General features: G+C 47.4%; 1 protein-coding gene across 1 annotated transcript; it reads left to right on the top strand.

Annotated features, from left to right (window-relative positions):
* Positions 1-9,662: 9,662 nt before the first annotated feature.
* LOC117595876 (membrane-spanning 4-domains subfamily A member 6A-like) lies at positions 9,663-16,747 on the top strand. Its single transcript, XM_034298734.2, has 8 exons — positions 9,663-9,721; positions 9,910-9,946; positions 14,946-15,018; positions 15,271-15,381; positions 15,478-15,534; positions 15,806-15,949; positions 16,403-16,516; positions 16,636-16,747. The coding sequence occupies exons 3-8, from the start codon at positions 14,977-14,979 to the stop codon at positions 16,639-16,641; spliced, it is 474 nt and encodes a 157-aa protein (XP_034154625.2). The 5' UTR covers positions 9,663-9,721; positions 9,910-9,946; positions 14,946-14,976; the 3' UTR covers positions 16,642-16,747.
* The last annotated feature ends 1,430 nt before the right edge of the window (positions 16,748-18,177 follow it).

The following is an 18,177-nucleotide window of genomic DNA, read 5'->3' as shown; positions in this document are numbered from 1 at the left end:
AAGAACTCGCTGCTAGTTTCAAGCTACTGCTCATCACTGGTGGAGTTTGTGACTGTTGACCATTTTATTTACCACGGGAATTCACCACCATCCTTATAATCGGAGTGTACATTTCCCCCACTGCTAATGCTAAGGAGGTGCTCTGTGAACTGTATGAGACTATTAGTGAACTGCAGAACTTACACCCTGATGGACTGTTTATTGTTGCTGGAGATTTCAACCATGCAAATCTCAAATCAGTGCTCCCTAAATTCCATCAGCATGTGGACTTTGCAACGAGAGGGAAGGACATGCTGGATCTTGTTTACACATACATCCCCGGTGCGTACCGGGTGGAGGCCCGCCCCCACCTCGGCTACTCAGACCACACCTCTGTTATGCTAATCCCAGCATGCAGACCGCTCGTCAGACGCTCCAAACTGGTTCTGAAGCAGGTGAAAACCTGGCCAGCAGGAGCCATCTCTGCTCTTCAGGACTGTTTTCAGCACACCGACTGGCACATGTTCAGGGAAGCGGCAACTGACCGCAACTTCACCAGCTTGGAAGAATACACCACATCAGTGACCAGCTATATCAGCAAGTGCATTGATGACGTCACTATCTCCAAGATCATCACCACACGCTCCAACCAGAATCAGTGGATGACTGCAGAGGTGCGTGCACTGCTGAGGACCGAGACTCTGCTTTCAGAGCAGGTGACAAGTTGGCCCTAAGAACAGCAAGGGCCAAACTGTCTCATCATGAGGCGCATCAAGACCCTGCTGCCCCCCTCACTGGATCCCCTGCAATTCACATACTGTCCCAACCGCTAAACGGATGACGCCATAAAAACCACCCTCCATCTGGCCCACACCCAGCTGGACAAAAAAGACACATATGTCCGAATGCTGTTCATAGACTTCAGTTCAGCATTCAACACAATCATTCCTCAGCACCTGACTGGAAAGCTGATCCTGCAGGGCCTGAACACCTTGCTCCTGACTGGGAGACCACAGTCAGTCCGGATCGGGAACAGCATCTCCAACACCACAACATTGAGCACTGTGGCCCCCCAGGGCTGTGTGCTCAGTTCACTGCTGTTCAACCTGCTGACTCATGACTGTGTAGCAATGCATAGCTCGAATCACATCATGCACGAATCACGCAAGAACGATGAGTCACCATACAGAGAGGAGGTGCACTGGCTAACAGACTGGTGCAGAACCAACAACCTGTCTCTGAATGTGGACAAAATTAAAGTTGGTGGTGATGGTTGTTGACTTCAGGAGAGCACAGAGTGAACACTCTTCACTGAACATCAGTGGCTCCTCCGTGGAGAATGTCAAGAGCACCAAATTTCTTGGTGTTCAGCTGGCGGAGGACCTCACCTGGTCCCTGAACACCAGCTCCATAACAAAGAAAACCCAGCAGCATCTCCACTTTCTGTGAAGGCTGAGGAAAGCCCATCTCCTACCCCCCATCCTGACCATGTTCTACAGAGGGACTACTGAGCAGCTGCATCACTACCTGTTTTGGGAACTGTACAGTCTTGGATCACAAGACCCTGCAACGGATAGTGAGGACAGCTAAGAAGATCATCGGCGTCTCTCTTCCCTCCATCACAGATACTTACACCACACACTGTATCCGCAAAGCCACCAGCATTCACGCACCCTTCAGACAAACTCTTTACCCTCCTGCTGTCTGGCAAACGGCACCGAAGCATTCAGGCCCTCATGGCCAGACTGTGCAACAGTTTCTTCCCCCAAGCCATCAGACTCCTGAACACTCAGAGACCATTGAAAACACACACACATATACACACACTCAACTGAACATCATCCCATCCTCTTTGCAATTTTTGCACATCTCCGTATTCAATTTCTGCTGCTACAATTATTTATTATATACTGTATATAATCTTTATAGTCTCTACACTTTATAGTACTCTTCACTGTGTACTAACTAGCTGTATATGGTTGAAATGACAATAAAGCTACTTGACTCGACTTGACATGACTTGGAGAAGACGGAGGGCTATAAAAGGAGCCAGCATCCACTCTCTGGACAAGGTAGGTGAAGCTTATGACTATACTAATGTCTGTGTCTTTTTCACTGAGACATAAGTGGGTACAGAAGAGCCACTGCCTCAAGCCGAACTTCATGCCGTCTGACAGCATCTGCCGTCCCCCTCTGTCTCTCTGCTGCCAGTTGGCCATGCACAACCCCGAGACGGCACCCACCTCACCAAGCCTCTTGGTGTCTGTGTTCAGCCCTCCAGTGGTCTTGCATTGCAACAGTGGTGGAAGATGCAGGCATGAACACAGCACCTAACACCATGATAGACACTGTATTACAGCAATTCCTCCAGATGAGCCTGCAGCAGCAGGCTGTGACACAGGAACTGGCCCATGGCCTCCAAGTCGCCACCCAAGAGCTCCTGGAACTGTGACAGAGGAACAGTGCCATGGTGGTCCACCTCCCCGACCCCTGCCGATAGGCCCAGCACCTCCTCATGAAGCTGTCGCCTGCTGATGATGTGGAGGCCTACCTGCTGACTTTTGAGCATGTCGCCCAGTGGGAGCAGTGGCCCAAGGAGGCCTGGGCCCACACTCTCGCTCCCTTCCTTACGGGACAGGCCCAGCTGGTGTACCACACTCTCTCACCAGATGAAGCCGCCCAGTACGACATGGTCAAGAGTGAGATCCTTCTATGCTGTGGCTTCTCCCCCACCAGCATGGTGGCAGAGCTGCATCACTGGAATTATAAATCAAAAGCCACCCTTCGCGGCCAGATGGACATGCTGTTATGAATTGCCAAGAGGTGGCTGCAGCCTGAACTCTTCTCTGCCACCACGGTTGAGGGCTCTGCCGAAGAGAGGAAGGCCATGGGCATGCGGGGAGCCTGGAACCCCAGGGAGATGTTGGAAGCCCTGAGGCAAGCGGTGCCCACCCTACAAATCGGCTGGGGTGAACGACAATAGTTTTCCCGGCCCCCACTGGTGAGGCATCAGGATTTGCACTCCCATGGGGAGAGGATACCCAGTCAGAGTCATTCCGCTTAGGAGACGCCTCGCGACGAAATCATGCCTACCGAGCCAGACCCCGCCGCCGCCCCTTGACGTGTCGACAAGCCATAGCTCGCAGGATGTGCCCTACACAAGGCAACCCCTCCCAGTCTGCCCACCATTCCAGTCGAGGTCAACTACAGGCCAGTCTCAGCCCTCCTGGACTCTGGGAGCACAGTCACCCTGGCCCGTCCTTCCCTCCTCCCCTCTCCCTAACCCAGTGGCTCCCTGATGGTCTCCTGTGTGCACGGGGATGTCTGGGAGGTTCCAGCAGCCCATGTCAGTGTAAGACACCAGACAAAGTAGTGGCCACTCCTCATGGGCCTCATCCCGGAGCTCTCTGTGCCCCTGCTCCTGGGGCAAACCTGGCCCAGATTGACCACGGCCAGAGCCCTGAAAGCACCACGGGAGAGGAGAACCAGGATGTGGCCAAGGTTCCAGCAGGCCTGCATAGCCCAGGGTGAAGGAGATGCCAGGGCGACCTCAGCAGGTGAGATTTCCATCCCCACAAACCCTGTGTCTTCTGTATTTTCTCAGGTCACCTGAGAGGGGGACTTCGGCCAGGAGCAGAAAGAGGACACCAGTTGCAGATCATCGAGGGGGTCCACCAAAACCCTGAACAGCGAAAGCCATTTCCTATGGCCTGGAATGGACGCGGAGGTCTGTGCATTCTGCCAGCCGTGCCCCCAGTGTCAGAAGGCAAACCACTACAAGCCTGCTCCCACGCTGCTCATCCCTCTCCCCATTATCAGTGTCCCCTTTGAGATAGTAGGCATGAACCTCGTAGGGCCGCTGCCAAAGTCTGCCAGGGGCTATGAGTACATCTTGGTCATTTTGGACTATGCCACCAGCTACCCTGAGGCAGCTCCATTTCGAAAAGCCACCTCTCAGAACATTGCCTGTGAGCTCCTACTCCTCTTCAGCCGCGTGGGAGTCGCCAATGACATCATCACTGAGCAAGATATGCCTTTTATGTCCAATCAAATGGCGGATCTATGTCGGTTGTTGCAGGTGAAGCACCTGAGGATGTTCATTTACCACCCCTAGACCGATGGGCTGGTAGAGCGATTCAATCAGACACTAAAGAGGGTGGTAGACAAGAAGGGGAGGAACTGGGACCTTCTCCTCCCCTAAGTCCTCTTCACCATCCAGGAAACCCCTCAGGCCTCCAATGGATTTACCCCATTCGAGCTGCTCTTCTGACCACGACCTCGGGGACTGTTGGACATGGCCTGGGAGGCATGGGAAAAGCAGCCCTCCCCCTACTGCTTCCTATGTTCTATGTTCAAGAGATGCAGGGGCGGATCGACAAGGTGATGCCTATCATGAGGGAACATATGGACGCTGCCCAGTGAGAGTAGAGGAGAGCCTACAACCGTCCCACTAAGTCACATGAGTTCCAGCCCCGCGACAAGGTCCTCCTCCTTCTTCCCGATGCCTCCTGCAAATTCCCGGCTCGATGGCAAGGCCTGTTCACAGTCCTCTAGAAGGTAAGCCCTGTCAACTTCCACCTGCAGCAGCCAGGTAAGTGTGCAGACACACAATTTTACCACATGAACTTGCTCAAAAAGTGGACTGATCCTACCCCTGTTGTGTCTTCATTTGCAAGCCTTTCCACAGATCTGTCAGAGCATAACTTGGTCAACCAAAGAGAGGAGCTCATGCTGGCCCAGAGCCAGGAACTGTCTGAGCTGGTGGACCAGTTTTCTGATGTCTTCTCCTCCACCCCCAGCCTCATGCATCTGGTCCACCACGACATAAAGACCCCACCGGGAGTTGCGGTCTGACAGCGGCCATACCGCATCCCAGAGACCTGCCACAGGGCAATCGAAGAGGGGGACAGCCAGATGCTCTGAGTCAGTGTCATTGAGGAGTACACCAGTCCCTGGTCCAGCCCCATCGTTGTGGTTCCCAAGCCCAACAGGAGCATCCGGCTGTGTAATGACTTCCAGAAGCTGGACCAGGTTTCGGAATTCAACAGCTATCCCCTCCCTAGGGTCGACATCCTGGTGGATTTCCATCCTCGACCTGACCAAAGGTTACTGGCAGGTGTTCTTGAGCCCAGAGGCCAGACCCAAGATGGCCTTCTCCACCTCCAGTGGCCACTGGCAGTACTGGGTCCTCCCATTCAGCTTGCACAGGGTGCCAGTCACTTTCCAGCGATTGAGGGACATCGTCTTGTGGCCCCATCGCCAGTACACTGCGGTCTATATTGACGCTGTCGTTATTCAATCCTCCACCTGGTCCAGCCACCTGCACCATCTTAGGGAGGTCTTGGGGGAGCTCTTAGGGAGGTCTTGGGGGGGCCCTTGAAGTATAGGCTGACCGCCAACCCCAAGAAATGCTACCTGGTACTCATGGAGGCACAGGACCTGGGGTACTGCATCGGCCAAGGGCTCCTGATGCCACAGGAGAAGAAGGTGGAAGCTGTTCGTGAGTACCAAAGACCAAGCACCAAGAAACAGGTACTTGCCTTCTTGGGGTTGGCTCGTTATTACAGACGCTTTGTGCCCAACTCCTCCTCAATTGCCACTCTCAGATCTCAACAAGAAAGGCCAGACGGACTGGGTGCACTGGAGTTGGCAGACCGAGCGAGCCTTCGAGGAACTGAAACAGGCGCTGACAAGCTCCCCTCTCCTTTGGAACCCCGACTTCAGCCTCTCCTTCATTGTTCAAATGGATGTGCCAGAGACAGGACTGGGCGCAGTCCTTTCACAGATCTTCGATGAGGAGGAGCACCCTGTCCTCTACATAAGCCGAAAGCTGACCCCCGTGGAGATGAAATATGCTGCAGTGGAGAGGGAGTCCCTGGCCATGAAGTGGGCTGTAGAGGAGCTGAAGTACTACCTGGCTGGCCGGCCCTTCACCTTGTTAAGTGACCACGCTCCTCTACAATGCAACCCCGATCGGGGGCTCGGCACGGTAATGCAGATGAGCTCTCCTGGCGCTACTCACTCTGGGTCCATCACATGCCAGCAGTAGGCTCAGAGCTGAGGGAGGTTACTGTGATGGCGGGCCAGCAGCCCACGCATGGAAGAAATTCAGCTCTCTGCACACGACTGCGGGCAGGGTGCTGAATGGACAGTGCGGGTTCAGCACCCCCATTGTTTTGGACAGCCAGAGTGTGTGTGGCTGCTAGGTGGAGCGATTTAATGCAGCACAGCTTGCAGCCAATGAGTGCCACAGAGCAGATTCACCCTCTGGGAGAAGACAGAGGGCTATAAAATGAGCCAGCGGCCGCTCTCTGGACAAGGTAGTGAGGCTTATGACTATACTAACATCTCTGTTTCCTTACCAGAAGCAGAAATAAGCAGGGAAGAAGAGCCACTGCCTCTACACGCCAACCTCCACGCCATCTCAGAGTGTCCGATGTGCCCCCTCTGTCTCGTCGTCGCACCGCTGCTGCCAGTTCGGCATGCACAACCCCGAGACGACACCCACCTCACCAAACTTCACCAGCCACCAGCACTTCCACCCCACTTTATTCCTGAACCACTTTGAAAATAAAGAGCATGTTCCCCACATCGCTGCCTCTTGGTGTCTGTGTTCAGCCCTCCAGTAATTCTTGCATTGTCTATATATATATATATATATATATATATATATATATATATATATATATATATATATATATATATATATATATATATATATATATATATAAGCTTTCCCTCACTAACAAGAACAAATTTTCTATGTCCTCCATGTTGGTTTTTCTCGCATGCCACCTGAGCTACATTCTGATTGGTCAGGAGATTAAAGAAGGGCTTGACATGATTCAGCACTTTTCTGAAAACTTGAATTTCTTTCCACTTTTGCAAACACTTTTCTTTAGAAAAATAGACACCACCAGATTTCCATAGGATTACATGTAAAAGGTGCTGAAAGTTGAGGAAAAAAATCCCAGCAGATTTAGCAGACTTACTGTAGATATGTAAATCACACATTTTGAAAGATTGCCTGTGAAACATTTACAGAGGAAAGTGGGATTCATTTTTTTTAAAAAAAACAGTTGGAAACAGAGCACTGTGACACACCAAGGCAGCTAGTTAGGTGATATAACTATTGTTAAGGCTTTTAGTAAAAAATATTAGCCAATCAGTGTTGAATTTTGTTTTATATGAATGCACACTACTAAACATTCTTGAACATTTTGATGCTAGCTAAGACATCTTAAAAATAAAGTCAAGGCATTAAACGTAAATATATATTAGTCAATATGGTCATTATATAACATTTGCGTTTGCATCTACACTAAATCTCAAAAAGTGTGTGAGTAAATAACAAATATTGTGTTGAGGATTCAAGAGGTTTAACTTCTTCACCACTCAGAATAAAACAATTCAGCGGGCATCAATAAATGTAACAAAAATGTGGTGATTTCTGCATTAAGAATATTAAAAACTTTTAGTTAGAAAGAAGTTCATTCTACATTCCCACTGAATGCAGTATTAATATAATATGTAAGGAATAAAGCACTAGTTTTTGGCAATACAGCAAAGTTTTTGGCTATACAGTCACTTCTTATTAAACTCCACACTGCTGAAATAAGAAAGCTTAGCTGGAAATTTTTGGTGGTGAAGTATGAAACTGTTGAGTACGGTCTCGGATTATGGACATGCTCTTACCATTTTTTTCCTTTTCACACTTAAAAACCACAGAACACTTCCTGAGAGGTCTTTTTTTTTGACACTTAGAGCAACTTGCTTTCTTAATGTGTAAAATAAAAAAAACTAAATAAAATAAAAAAAACTTAAGCTTGGTTTGGTTTATTTCACAAGCTTTTCAGTTCAGGACTTTGGTATAAAAATCCAGTGGGTTACATGGTTTATAATATATGAAGTGATGACTTAGAAAAAGGTTACTTTAAAAATATCTTTCAAAAGTATTTTAATAGCTTATTTTAATCCCCTTGCAAGAACCTTGCATCACCTGTTAAATTATTTACAGATTTTTTTACACACCAGTTTTTCCTTTTTTTAAATAATTGATTTATGATGGTCACATCAGTCTCATTTTACTCGCTGCCTTTTAAATTAATGCATTGGTCAAAACTGTCCAAATTGACCCCCAAAATCTAGTACTGCAAAAAAATAAATAAATTAATGCTAGAAGCGATCAATTTTTCAAAATGTTGGTTGCATGGATTAATATACATATTTAAAAAAAAAACAACAACGCTGTGGTTAGAAAGGTGAACACTGAAAACTGAAGTCTAGCAGTGATCAACTGAAAAAAAAAATAAATAAAAAATTAAAATATGGGTTTTTAAGCAGTTGTTGCATCACAGAAAAAATTATGTATCATTTTTGCACTGTGGGACGAGGCACTAAGGAAAGACATTTCACTATATATGTAATATGCATGTGACAAATAAAGAACCTTGTTCCTAAACCATAGACTTTGTCTATGTCACATGCACTCTGACTGGTAAGAAGAAGTGAAAAACAGGCACAGAGAAATGAATCATTCCTGCTGCAAAGTGGCAAATAAAAAGTGGCCTCACTTCCTGTAGCCAAACAGGAAGTGAGGCCATTTCTTCGAAATGCTTTTACATATTAAAACCAAACTTGGTCCATATTTTTAGCAGCATTATCTGATGTTAATGAAACTGGGATAAAAATATTGTTAACGATACAGGCTGAGATATTTTGTTCAGTTGTTTAAGCTCAGCAGCAAAGACTGAGGAAAGCCCATCTCCGACCTCCCATGCTCACCATGTTCTACAGAGGGACTATTGAGAGCATTTTGAGCAGCTGCATCACTGCCTGGTTTGGGAATTGCACCGTCTCGGATCGCAAGACCCTGAAGTGGATAGTGAGGACAGCTAAGAAGATCATCAGGGTCTCTCTTCTCACAGACACTTACACCACATGCTGCAGCCACAAAGCCACCAGCATTCGCGCCTCACGAACAGACTGTGCAACAGTTTCTTCCCCCAAGCCATCAGACTCCTCAACACTCAGAGACCACTGGAAACACACAGACACATTCACACACTCAACTGAACATCACTCCATCCTCTTTGCAATTTTTTGCACACACCTGTATTCAATTTTCTGCTGCTATAAATATTTATTATATACCGTATATTTATACTCTCCACCTGGCTGCTACTCCTTATGTTTACATTCAGCAACTTATTTTGTTAATCTTTTGCACTATTGTTTTGTTTCACTGTGTACTAACTAGCTGTATATGGTTGAAATGACAATAAAGCCACTTGACTTGACTTGACTTGGATTTTGTATATTGTATATATTTTCTTTTCCTTTCTGTAATATAAAATGTAAAAGATTATGTTTATTTAATATGTATATTGGGTTTCATTTATTTAGTCATGGAGAGTTAGGTGAACTCACCTTAGATGCTACAACTGTGTGATTAAGGCTTTGTTTCAGAAATACTCCTAAGTTATTTGGGTGACAAACCTTTATAGCGTTATGAACTTTAAGATGCAGATAGCGGTTTGGGTTTGCAGAACACCCAGACTTCCTCTGGCTCTGTGGGTTTCATCAGAAGACTGAGACTTTCTGGTGCTGACGTCACGTGTGTGGGAACTGCGCTATGGCCAGCGAGACTGGGAGTGAATTTTTATTTTGTCTGCTCTTAGGAGTGAAGCAGCCGGTTACTTTCAGGCTCCAACGAACCCCAGCTTCTCTACACGCCTGCAACGTTTGTAGTAGTACTTTCTGTTTTAACTGAATTCACTCTACTGAGTGTGAACTCAGGCTAGCAGTTCTACTGGGTTTTACTTTTATATATTACCTGTATGATTTATTATTTCTTTGAGTGAATAAGTAAATAGTTCATTTGGGTTCTTATAACTATTGAGTGTTTGTGTTTTGTTTCTCTTATTAAAGGGTATTTTATTGCTCGTACATGCGCATAGACTTCCAGGTAACCTCCTTAATCTTAAAAGTCCTTTTGAGTTTTTAACAGAATGGCTTCTGGTCTTCCTCCATCACTATGAAGTGGGGCCAGAAAATGCTTGGCCCCTTTAATTAATACTTGGCCACTAGCCAATATGAAGAGAAACAGGATTAATCAATCGATCATGTTTTTTTTTTTTTGGTGATATTAGGTGATGTTAGATATGGCTGAAGATAAATCAAACCTTTAATAATAATATAAGATTTCTATTTTGTTTTCTTTTTTGTTACCCCTTTTAGGTTTACATATTCGTGACATCTAAGACCATTGTTGTTTATATTATATTGAGCAATTTGCCAAAAAAAAAAAAAAAAACATCTCCAGTTTACGTATGTAACCATGGTCCCCCGAGGGAACGAGATGTGCGTCACAAAACGCTATGGGAACGCCCCCGCGTGACCGCGCTCTGAATCACGTGTCTAATCCGTCCAATGGATGGGCGAGACGTCATGGGCGGGGTGACTTAGCGACCCGGAAGCATAAAAGCCCGAGCGGCGTGCCCCGCGTTAGCTTACTGGAAAATGAAGCAAGCGCTGCAGGGACGCCGGAAGTGTGGCACCGAGGCGCAGCGTCTCGTTCCCTCGGGGAACCATGGTTACATACTGGAGACGTTCCCCTTCAGGAACTGGAGCTGCGTCACGAAACGCTATGGGAACGAGTATACCCACGCCGCCAGACTTACAAGTCCCTGCCTCCAGGAGGAGGCAAGCCTAAGGCACAAGGACAGAGGAGCCAGGAGTGGCTCGCGTATCCAGGTCATAAAACCTGGCAAAGGTCAGGGGCGTGGACCATCCCGCCGCGTTGCAGATGTCCTGTAAGGACACACCTGCCAGAAAGGCCTTAGAGGCTGCCACCGCTCGGGTAGAGTGAGCCTTGACCCCCAGGGGACTGGGGAGACCAGAGGACTCGAAAGCCAGAGAAATGGATTCTACAATCCACCGGCTCAGGGTCTGCTTAGAAGCAGGAAAACCCCTCTTAGGGGGACCAAAGCACACAAGCAATTGGTCCGCCTTTCTCCACAGGGCAGTTCTGTGGACGTACGCGTCCAGTGCTCACACTGGACACGTACAATTGAGCTTCCGATGGTCGGGCTCCCTGAAGGGAGGAGGACAGAAAGCCTGCAGCACGACCGGCCGTGGTGCCGAGGAGGGGACTTTCGGTACGTACCCCGCTCGGGGGTACAAGAACGCTTTGGCCAATGCAGGCGCAAAGTCTAAATAGGAAGGGGCCACAGAGAGGGCCTGAAGATCCCCCACTCTTCTAAGAGAGGAAATTGCCTCGACAGGGCGTCCGCTCCCACGTTGAGATAACCAGGGATGTAGGCTGCTCTCAATGAGAGGAGCTTCCCTTGGGATCACACAAGGATCTGGCGCGCCAGCCTGTAAAGGGGGCGCGAACGCAGACCTCCCTGGCGGTTGATGTAAGAGACCACCGTTGTGTTGTCGGTGCGCACCAACATGTGGCGGCCTCTTAGGTCTGGGAGAAAGTGTTTCAGAGCCAGAAACACGGCCAGCATCTCCAGGCAGTTGATATGCCAAGTGAGATGGTGGCCGCTCCACAGACCACGGGCAGGACGGCCACTCATGACCGCTCCCCATCCGGTGAGGGACGCATCCGTCGCTAGCACTACGCGGCGACCAGGAGCTCCCAGGACCGGGCCCTGAGACAAGAACCCAGGTTCTCTCCACACAGCTAAGGCACGGCGGCATCGCCGCGTGACCTTGATCATGCGGAGAGGGTTTCCTCTGTTTCGGAAAAACCCCCTGGTCTTGAGCCACCACTGTAGGGGTCTAATGTGCAGCAGGCCAAAAGGTATCACGTTGGACGCAGCTGCCAATAGGCCCAGCAGTCTCTGAAACTGCTTTACAGTGAGTGACCGGCCTACTTTCACTCTCGCGACCGCTGTGAGGACCGACTCTATCCGAGCAGGAGACAAACGTGCCTGCATCGTGGTCGAATCCCACACGACGCCTAGATAAGTGGTTCTCTGAGCTGGAGAAAGCACGCTTTTCTCGGCGTTTAGTCTTAACTCCAGTTCCTTCATATAGGCGAGAACGACATCTCGATGCCGAGCCGCCGTCTGCTCTGAATGAGCTAAAATCAACCAGTCGTCGATGTAATTCAGTATGCGGATGCCCTGTAGTCGCATAGGAGCCAAGGCAGCATCCAAACACTTTGTGAAGGTGCGGGGTGAGAGTGCTAGGCCGAAGGGAAGAACCCGATACTGGTAAGCTTCGCCCCCGAAAGCGAACCTCAGGAACTTCCTGTGTGAGGGAAGGATGGAGATGTGGAAATATGCATCTTTTAGGTCGATCGTGACAAACCAGTCCTCGGACCTGATCTGAGACACGACCTGAGTGACCGTAAGCATCCTGAACTTCAGTCGTGCGACTGAGAGGTTCAATTGCCGCAAGTCCAAAATGGGACGCAGCCCTCCCCCCTTCTTGGGAACAACGAAGTACCGGCTGTAGAACCCGGACTCTCTGTCGTGAGGAGGGACCACCTCGATGGCCTCCTTCCTCAGGAGAGTGTGTACTTCCTGCTCCAATACCAGAGCCTGCTCGGGACCCACCACAGTGGGAAGAACCCCAGAAAAACGAGGCGGAGGCGAGCCGAACTGAATTCGGTAGCCTCTTTCTACAGTACGCAGGACCCAATGAGACACATTCGGCAGAAGTTTTCACGCTGCCAGAAAGCTCACTAAGGGAATCAGTCTCTCGAGACTGACCTCTGGTGCAATAGAAGCGGTTAGCTGGGTGCCCTGAGGCGGCGAACCGACAGGGGGTAAATGAACTAACTGCTGCAAAGGCCTCAGAAGAGGCCGCGAGCCTCCCAGACCTGCTACGTTGCCGGGCGTGAACTGGGAGAGGCGCTCGCCGGAGACCGCTGTGCCCTGAAGCACCATAGGTGGCAGGGTTGGCAGATCGACCTCCTGAGGGCACTGGGGGGACCCGGGCACCGTGAGATGAGGTGTACGCCACGTCACCCCAGAGGGGCCCATCGTTGGAAGCCCTGGGCCAAAACCGTCAGGGCTTCTTAGCTGCGGCCCTTCTGGACATGAGGACAGTCCTCAGATCCACCTTAGCACCCGAAGGGCCGGGCCCAGAGCGTTGTCGCAACTCCTGCTCCCGCCTCGGGGGAGCACAGGAGGCGACGCTCTGTTTTTGGGCCTCCCTGTAGGAGGGGGCCGTACACGGAGGGGGCTGCCCCCGCCCAGCAGCCCCACGAGCTAGAGAGCGACGGGGGAGGAACCGCTGGAACGCCGCCGCCTGAGCATGGGCCTGCTGGTATCTCTCGACGACGGAGTCTACAGCGTCGCCAAACAGGCCCGAGGGAGTAAGCCCATGAGTAAGTCCATGAGCACGACCCTGTCCTTCTCTTTCATATCGGACAGGGTCAGCCAGAGATGCCTCTGAGATGCAGGGACACCGCTACCTGCTCAGACGTCATCTCCTCGTGCTCATCCAGCTCTTTAAGCAGGTCAGCCTGGTACGCCTGTAACACCGCCATGGTGTGCAGACACGCATCAGCCTGACCTGCTGCCATGTACGCCTTGCCCACCAGCACTGAGGTGGTCCACAGCGGCTTGGTAGGCAACGCCGGAGCCTTCAGGGACGATGCAGCAGCAGGGGACAGATAGCTTGCTAGCGTCTGTTCAACCCTGGGCATTGCCCTGTAACCGGAGTAGTCCAGCCCCGCCACATTAGCATAATGGGAGGAAGTGGGGCTGAACAACCGGGCTGAAAAGGGCCTATTCCAGGACCTCAACACCTCAGTGTGGAGGTCTGGAAAAAAGGGCAGGCTCCGGGGCGGAGGTGGCGGCCTACTGCGCAAAAAGCGCTCATCTAGCTTGGAGCACTGAGGCTGAGGCCATGTCTCAGCGGGCCAGTCAATGCTCAGCTTAGCGACTGCCCGCGTAACCACCTCGAGCAGCTCCTCATATTGAGGAGACTGCGGCTCTGGGAGTCCACTCCCCGGGGGTAAGAAACCGCAGAGCGTGCTTCCGAACCCAGGGAGGGGACAGTGGACCTGGAGGGTGAGGAAGGAGAAAGGGACGGGCCCGTCTCCATTCCCTCCGCCAGGTCCATCTGCGAGCCCCACAAGCGCAACCGCCGCTCTGCCTCGGCAGAAGCGGGGCCAGGACCGCGAGGCATGCTAGTGAGGGCTCCCTCCTCAAAGAGAGCCCAACGGGAGCGGAGAGTACGCAGCGGTAAACGCTCACAATGTGCGCAGCCAGCTCCCTCGAGAGCCGACTGAGCGTGCTCCGCTCCCAAACAGGCAACGCACAGACTGTGTGTATCCCCACCCGTAATATATCGCGGACAGGGAGGAACACACAGCCTGAAGCGCTGCCCGCTCTCGCCCTTAGACTTGTCTTTGGCTTTTGGCATGCCGCCGACAAAACACAAAATAAACAGAAAATAGACAAACGATAGACATAGAGCACTTGCTGAAAACAGGAAGCTAACGCGGGGCTCGCCGCTCGGGCTTTTATGCTTCCGGGTCGCTATGTCACCCCGCCCGTGACGTCTCGCCCATCCATTGGATGGATTAGACACATGATTCAGAGCGCGGTCACACGGGGGCGTTCCCATAGCGTTTCGTGACGCAGCTCGAGTTCCTGAAGGGGAACCCTTTTCATGATCAGTAAAGTTTCACATTTCGTGCTGCATTTCTCAATTCTCAGATCCTGCGCTGATTTTATTCCCTTCCTTCCCTGCACCAAAAGTGAAATTTATTCCAGCTGCATAATCACACACGAAATTAATGGATTAATAAATTGTTAGGGAATTACCATTAATGAGGCTCATCTTTAGCTATTTTTTATTATTATTTTGTGAAATACAACCTGAAACATTTTCATGCATATTTCTAGCATAATTGTGAACTGTTCGGTGACTAAATTTGGAGCTGCTGCTTCTGTAATTACTGCATTTCTGATTAATATGAGTATGATCTTTCCCAGGTTTACAGGATCACAGCGACTCTCAGTGAAAATGCCACTACCTGCTATGAAAGTAGACCTGAAATCACTGGGGGTAATTTCTTTTCATATGTGCTTATTTTTAAACTTATAATGATAGAAGAAATTGTGTAATTTGCATTTCTTACCCTCAGGATATGAGATATAAGTGTTCTGATGGAACCATTATCATATGATATGATATGATAATAATAATAATAATAATAATAATAATAATAATAATAATAATAAAACAATATTTTTGGAAATAAAATAATTTCGTGAGACTTTACTATTAAAAACTTATTTTTTCTTTTTGTTTCCACAGACTATCCAGACAATGATCGGAGCAGTGATATTCATGTTTGGTATTGTAACCCAAAATATTACCTTTGCAGTGTCTGTTAACAGTGCCGTCATGTACTGGGGATCTCTTTGCGTATGTTCTCTTTGTCCTGCTTTAATATCACCTTATTTCACACTGTTGTGTTGAAGAAACACTTGATAATCTCAGCTTTGGTTTACCTTTGATCAGTTTTTCATCTCTGGTGCTCTGGCAATTGCTTCAGTGGACTACCATCATCCCCGTTTGGTGGGTAGACATGAGGGTCTACACTTATTTCTAAATTTATATGTGAAAATATGTGGCCTTATTTATCATACTAGATATAAAAAAATTGCAAATCATTTTCAGGAGCATTTATAACACTCTACGACTGTTTGGAAAGAGTGGGAACATCATATTAATGATTAAATATAAACTTAAGTGATTAGAGGAGCATTTAGAAGAGTATATATAGTATAGAAGTAATTTACAGTAGTTACCCTGTAACACATCACAGTTCCGTTTTCTCTCTTGTTAGGTGAAATCCTCCCTGGTTATGAACCTGATCAGCACTGTGGCTGCAAGTGTAGCCCTTGTTGTGTTATTTGTTGATGTGGTGCGCATATCTGGGGAACTACCACCGTGTCAGGATCCAGCAATATGTGATGGTTTCCTGTCTATAGTTCGTATCTCACTGTTCTCACACACATGATCATGTATTTATTTGTTTGTTTGTTTGGTTTAGAGATGCAAGTTTTATTATTCTGAGATATAATGCTCAAATATAATATTTTCATATCATAACGGAAGAAAATTTTGAAAAGTGCTATCCTTTGAATTTCTCCTATTAAACTCTGTTGTAACTGCGATAGCAATAGCAGTGTCCCTGTGTGACATCAGAAAGTGATCAGAAATTCTCATGAGAATAATAAAAATACAACACAAACTAGCAGAATCACTAAACATATCACGTATACGTATTTAATGTGTTATTTAATTCAGGGTGGAGTTTTCCTTTAACAAAACGTTCTTTAGAACAGCAGATTAAAGGATTTTAATCTGTTTTTTTTAAAACAGCCTCATATGTACACATTGTAACGTGAACTGGAAAATGTTTCTATCTTATTTTTTCCAGATTCTTTTATGTGGAACCTTCAGAGTGCTCCTGGTTTTCTCTGTACTTGAGATCTGCGTGTCCATCTGGACATTTGTACTGACTTGGAAAACCAGAGACTCTCTTGAAGCTACGGTCAGCATTTCCTCATTTCACTTGCAGTTTTTGTACTGATGAATTACTAGTGAATTGTAAACCATGTACATAGTAAACAGTGATCTTGAACAGATGTCTGTATTTTGTTCCTACCACAGTCTTAGGCGAAGGATCATCCGATCAACAATCCATGTGAGGAAAACCTCAACTCACCTTAATGCATGCTTAAAACATATGACTTGAATTAAAAAAATGTGCTGAGGCACCAAATGGATCTTGATATGATCTTTTCTCCCTTTTTTAATGATTTTATTATGATGATGTGATGTACTTTTCTGATTGGAGACTGAATAATGAATAATCCATGTGCATCACTTACATATCAGATTTTATTGTATTTTTATTTTGGAATAAAATTAATAGAATATAATATACCAAATGGCTGTTGAATTCTGATTGGTCAGAAGGTGTTGATTAATTTTCCATAACAGCAGCTCTGACAGCAGGTTCATATTAATGCACTCTTTCTGATACATTATTTATATAGTAACAGCTCATTCACTTGCATTGTAACGTCACCACCGGCACCTGCCCGCCAGAGGGAGCCCTCACCTGAGTTTTGACTCCACCCTTGAGAAACACTTCACTTCACACGAGGACGCGAAGTATTGTTTTCGGGACATTACTGAGCGTTTTCTTTTGCATTGCTTATGGTTTTCTTCATATGTATGACCCTGGTTTGTTTTTCTGATTTTTGCCTTTGCCTTGCGATTTTGTATTATATTTTCTCACGGATTGACTTCCTGGTTTTTTCGGACTTTTGCTCTCGTTTCCCGATTGTGTTTTTGCCTGCCGTTTTGGATTTATCTGCTTTCATCTCTGCTGATGGATCCTACACAACCCGCCTCGGACGAGGTGTTACATGCATAGTGGACATTCCACATAAACATATTTTAAAAATTGTTTATATGGTAAAGTTTTCTGTAAGGAGAAGTTTATTTAACATTATGGAAGCAGCCTCCAGTGTCAGCTCTTTGTTACAGTCAGAATTCTTCAACATCTTCAGGACAGAGGAATATACTCTTTGTGGCTTTCTCAGTAATGTGACAAGCTGCATTTTTTTTTGTCTTACTACATTCAAGTGAGAGAAAAAAGAGAGGCTGGTGAGGGAACGATTGTTTATAGCTGCTATAATATATGTATAATGTAATAATATATGAGAGCAGGAACTAATTGTAATTAAATATACTGTATAATAATAATAATTTAATTTTACTTTAATTTTAAAGTAACTCTCTCAGGAGTTTTTTGGTTAGGTTACATGTTTCCTGCTGTATGCAGGACAGTTCTCAGGAAGTGGTCTGTGGCTCCTTCATGCTACACCATGAGAGCTAACTGTCACAAAGTTTTCCTCCAGCTAAACGTTTTCAGTGTATACAAATAATAGCATCATTTCAACACAAGTGACTTTCTGTTTCAAAGTCATTTGAATAATCCTCAGGAACTGGGTGTTTTTTTTTTAATCTCCCTTTACACCTTTACACCAAAACTAACATAGCATAAGAGAATCGACAGATAAAGTAAAAACTCATAAGTGTTAACAAAAAAAAAAAAAAAATGGAAATAAACAGTAGAAATTAATTCTCAACATAATACCACTACCACCACCATGCTTCGATATCATGGGCTAGTGTGTGTAG

Source organism: Pangasianodon hypophthalmus, chromosome 2 (genome assembly GCF_027358585.1).
Source record: "Pangasianodon hypophthalmus isolate fPanHyp1 chromosome 2, fPanHyp1.pri, whole genome shotgun sequence".
NCBI lineage: Eukaryota > Metazoa > Chordata > Actinopteri > Siluriformes > Pangasiidae > Pangasianodon > Pangasianodon hypophthalmus.
The sequence above is the reverse complement of the archived record's forward strand: the minus strand, read 5'-3'. Positions and strand labels throughout refer to the sequence as shown.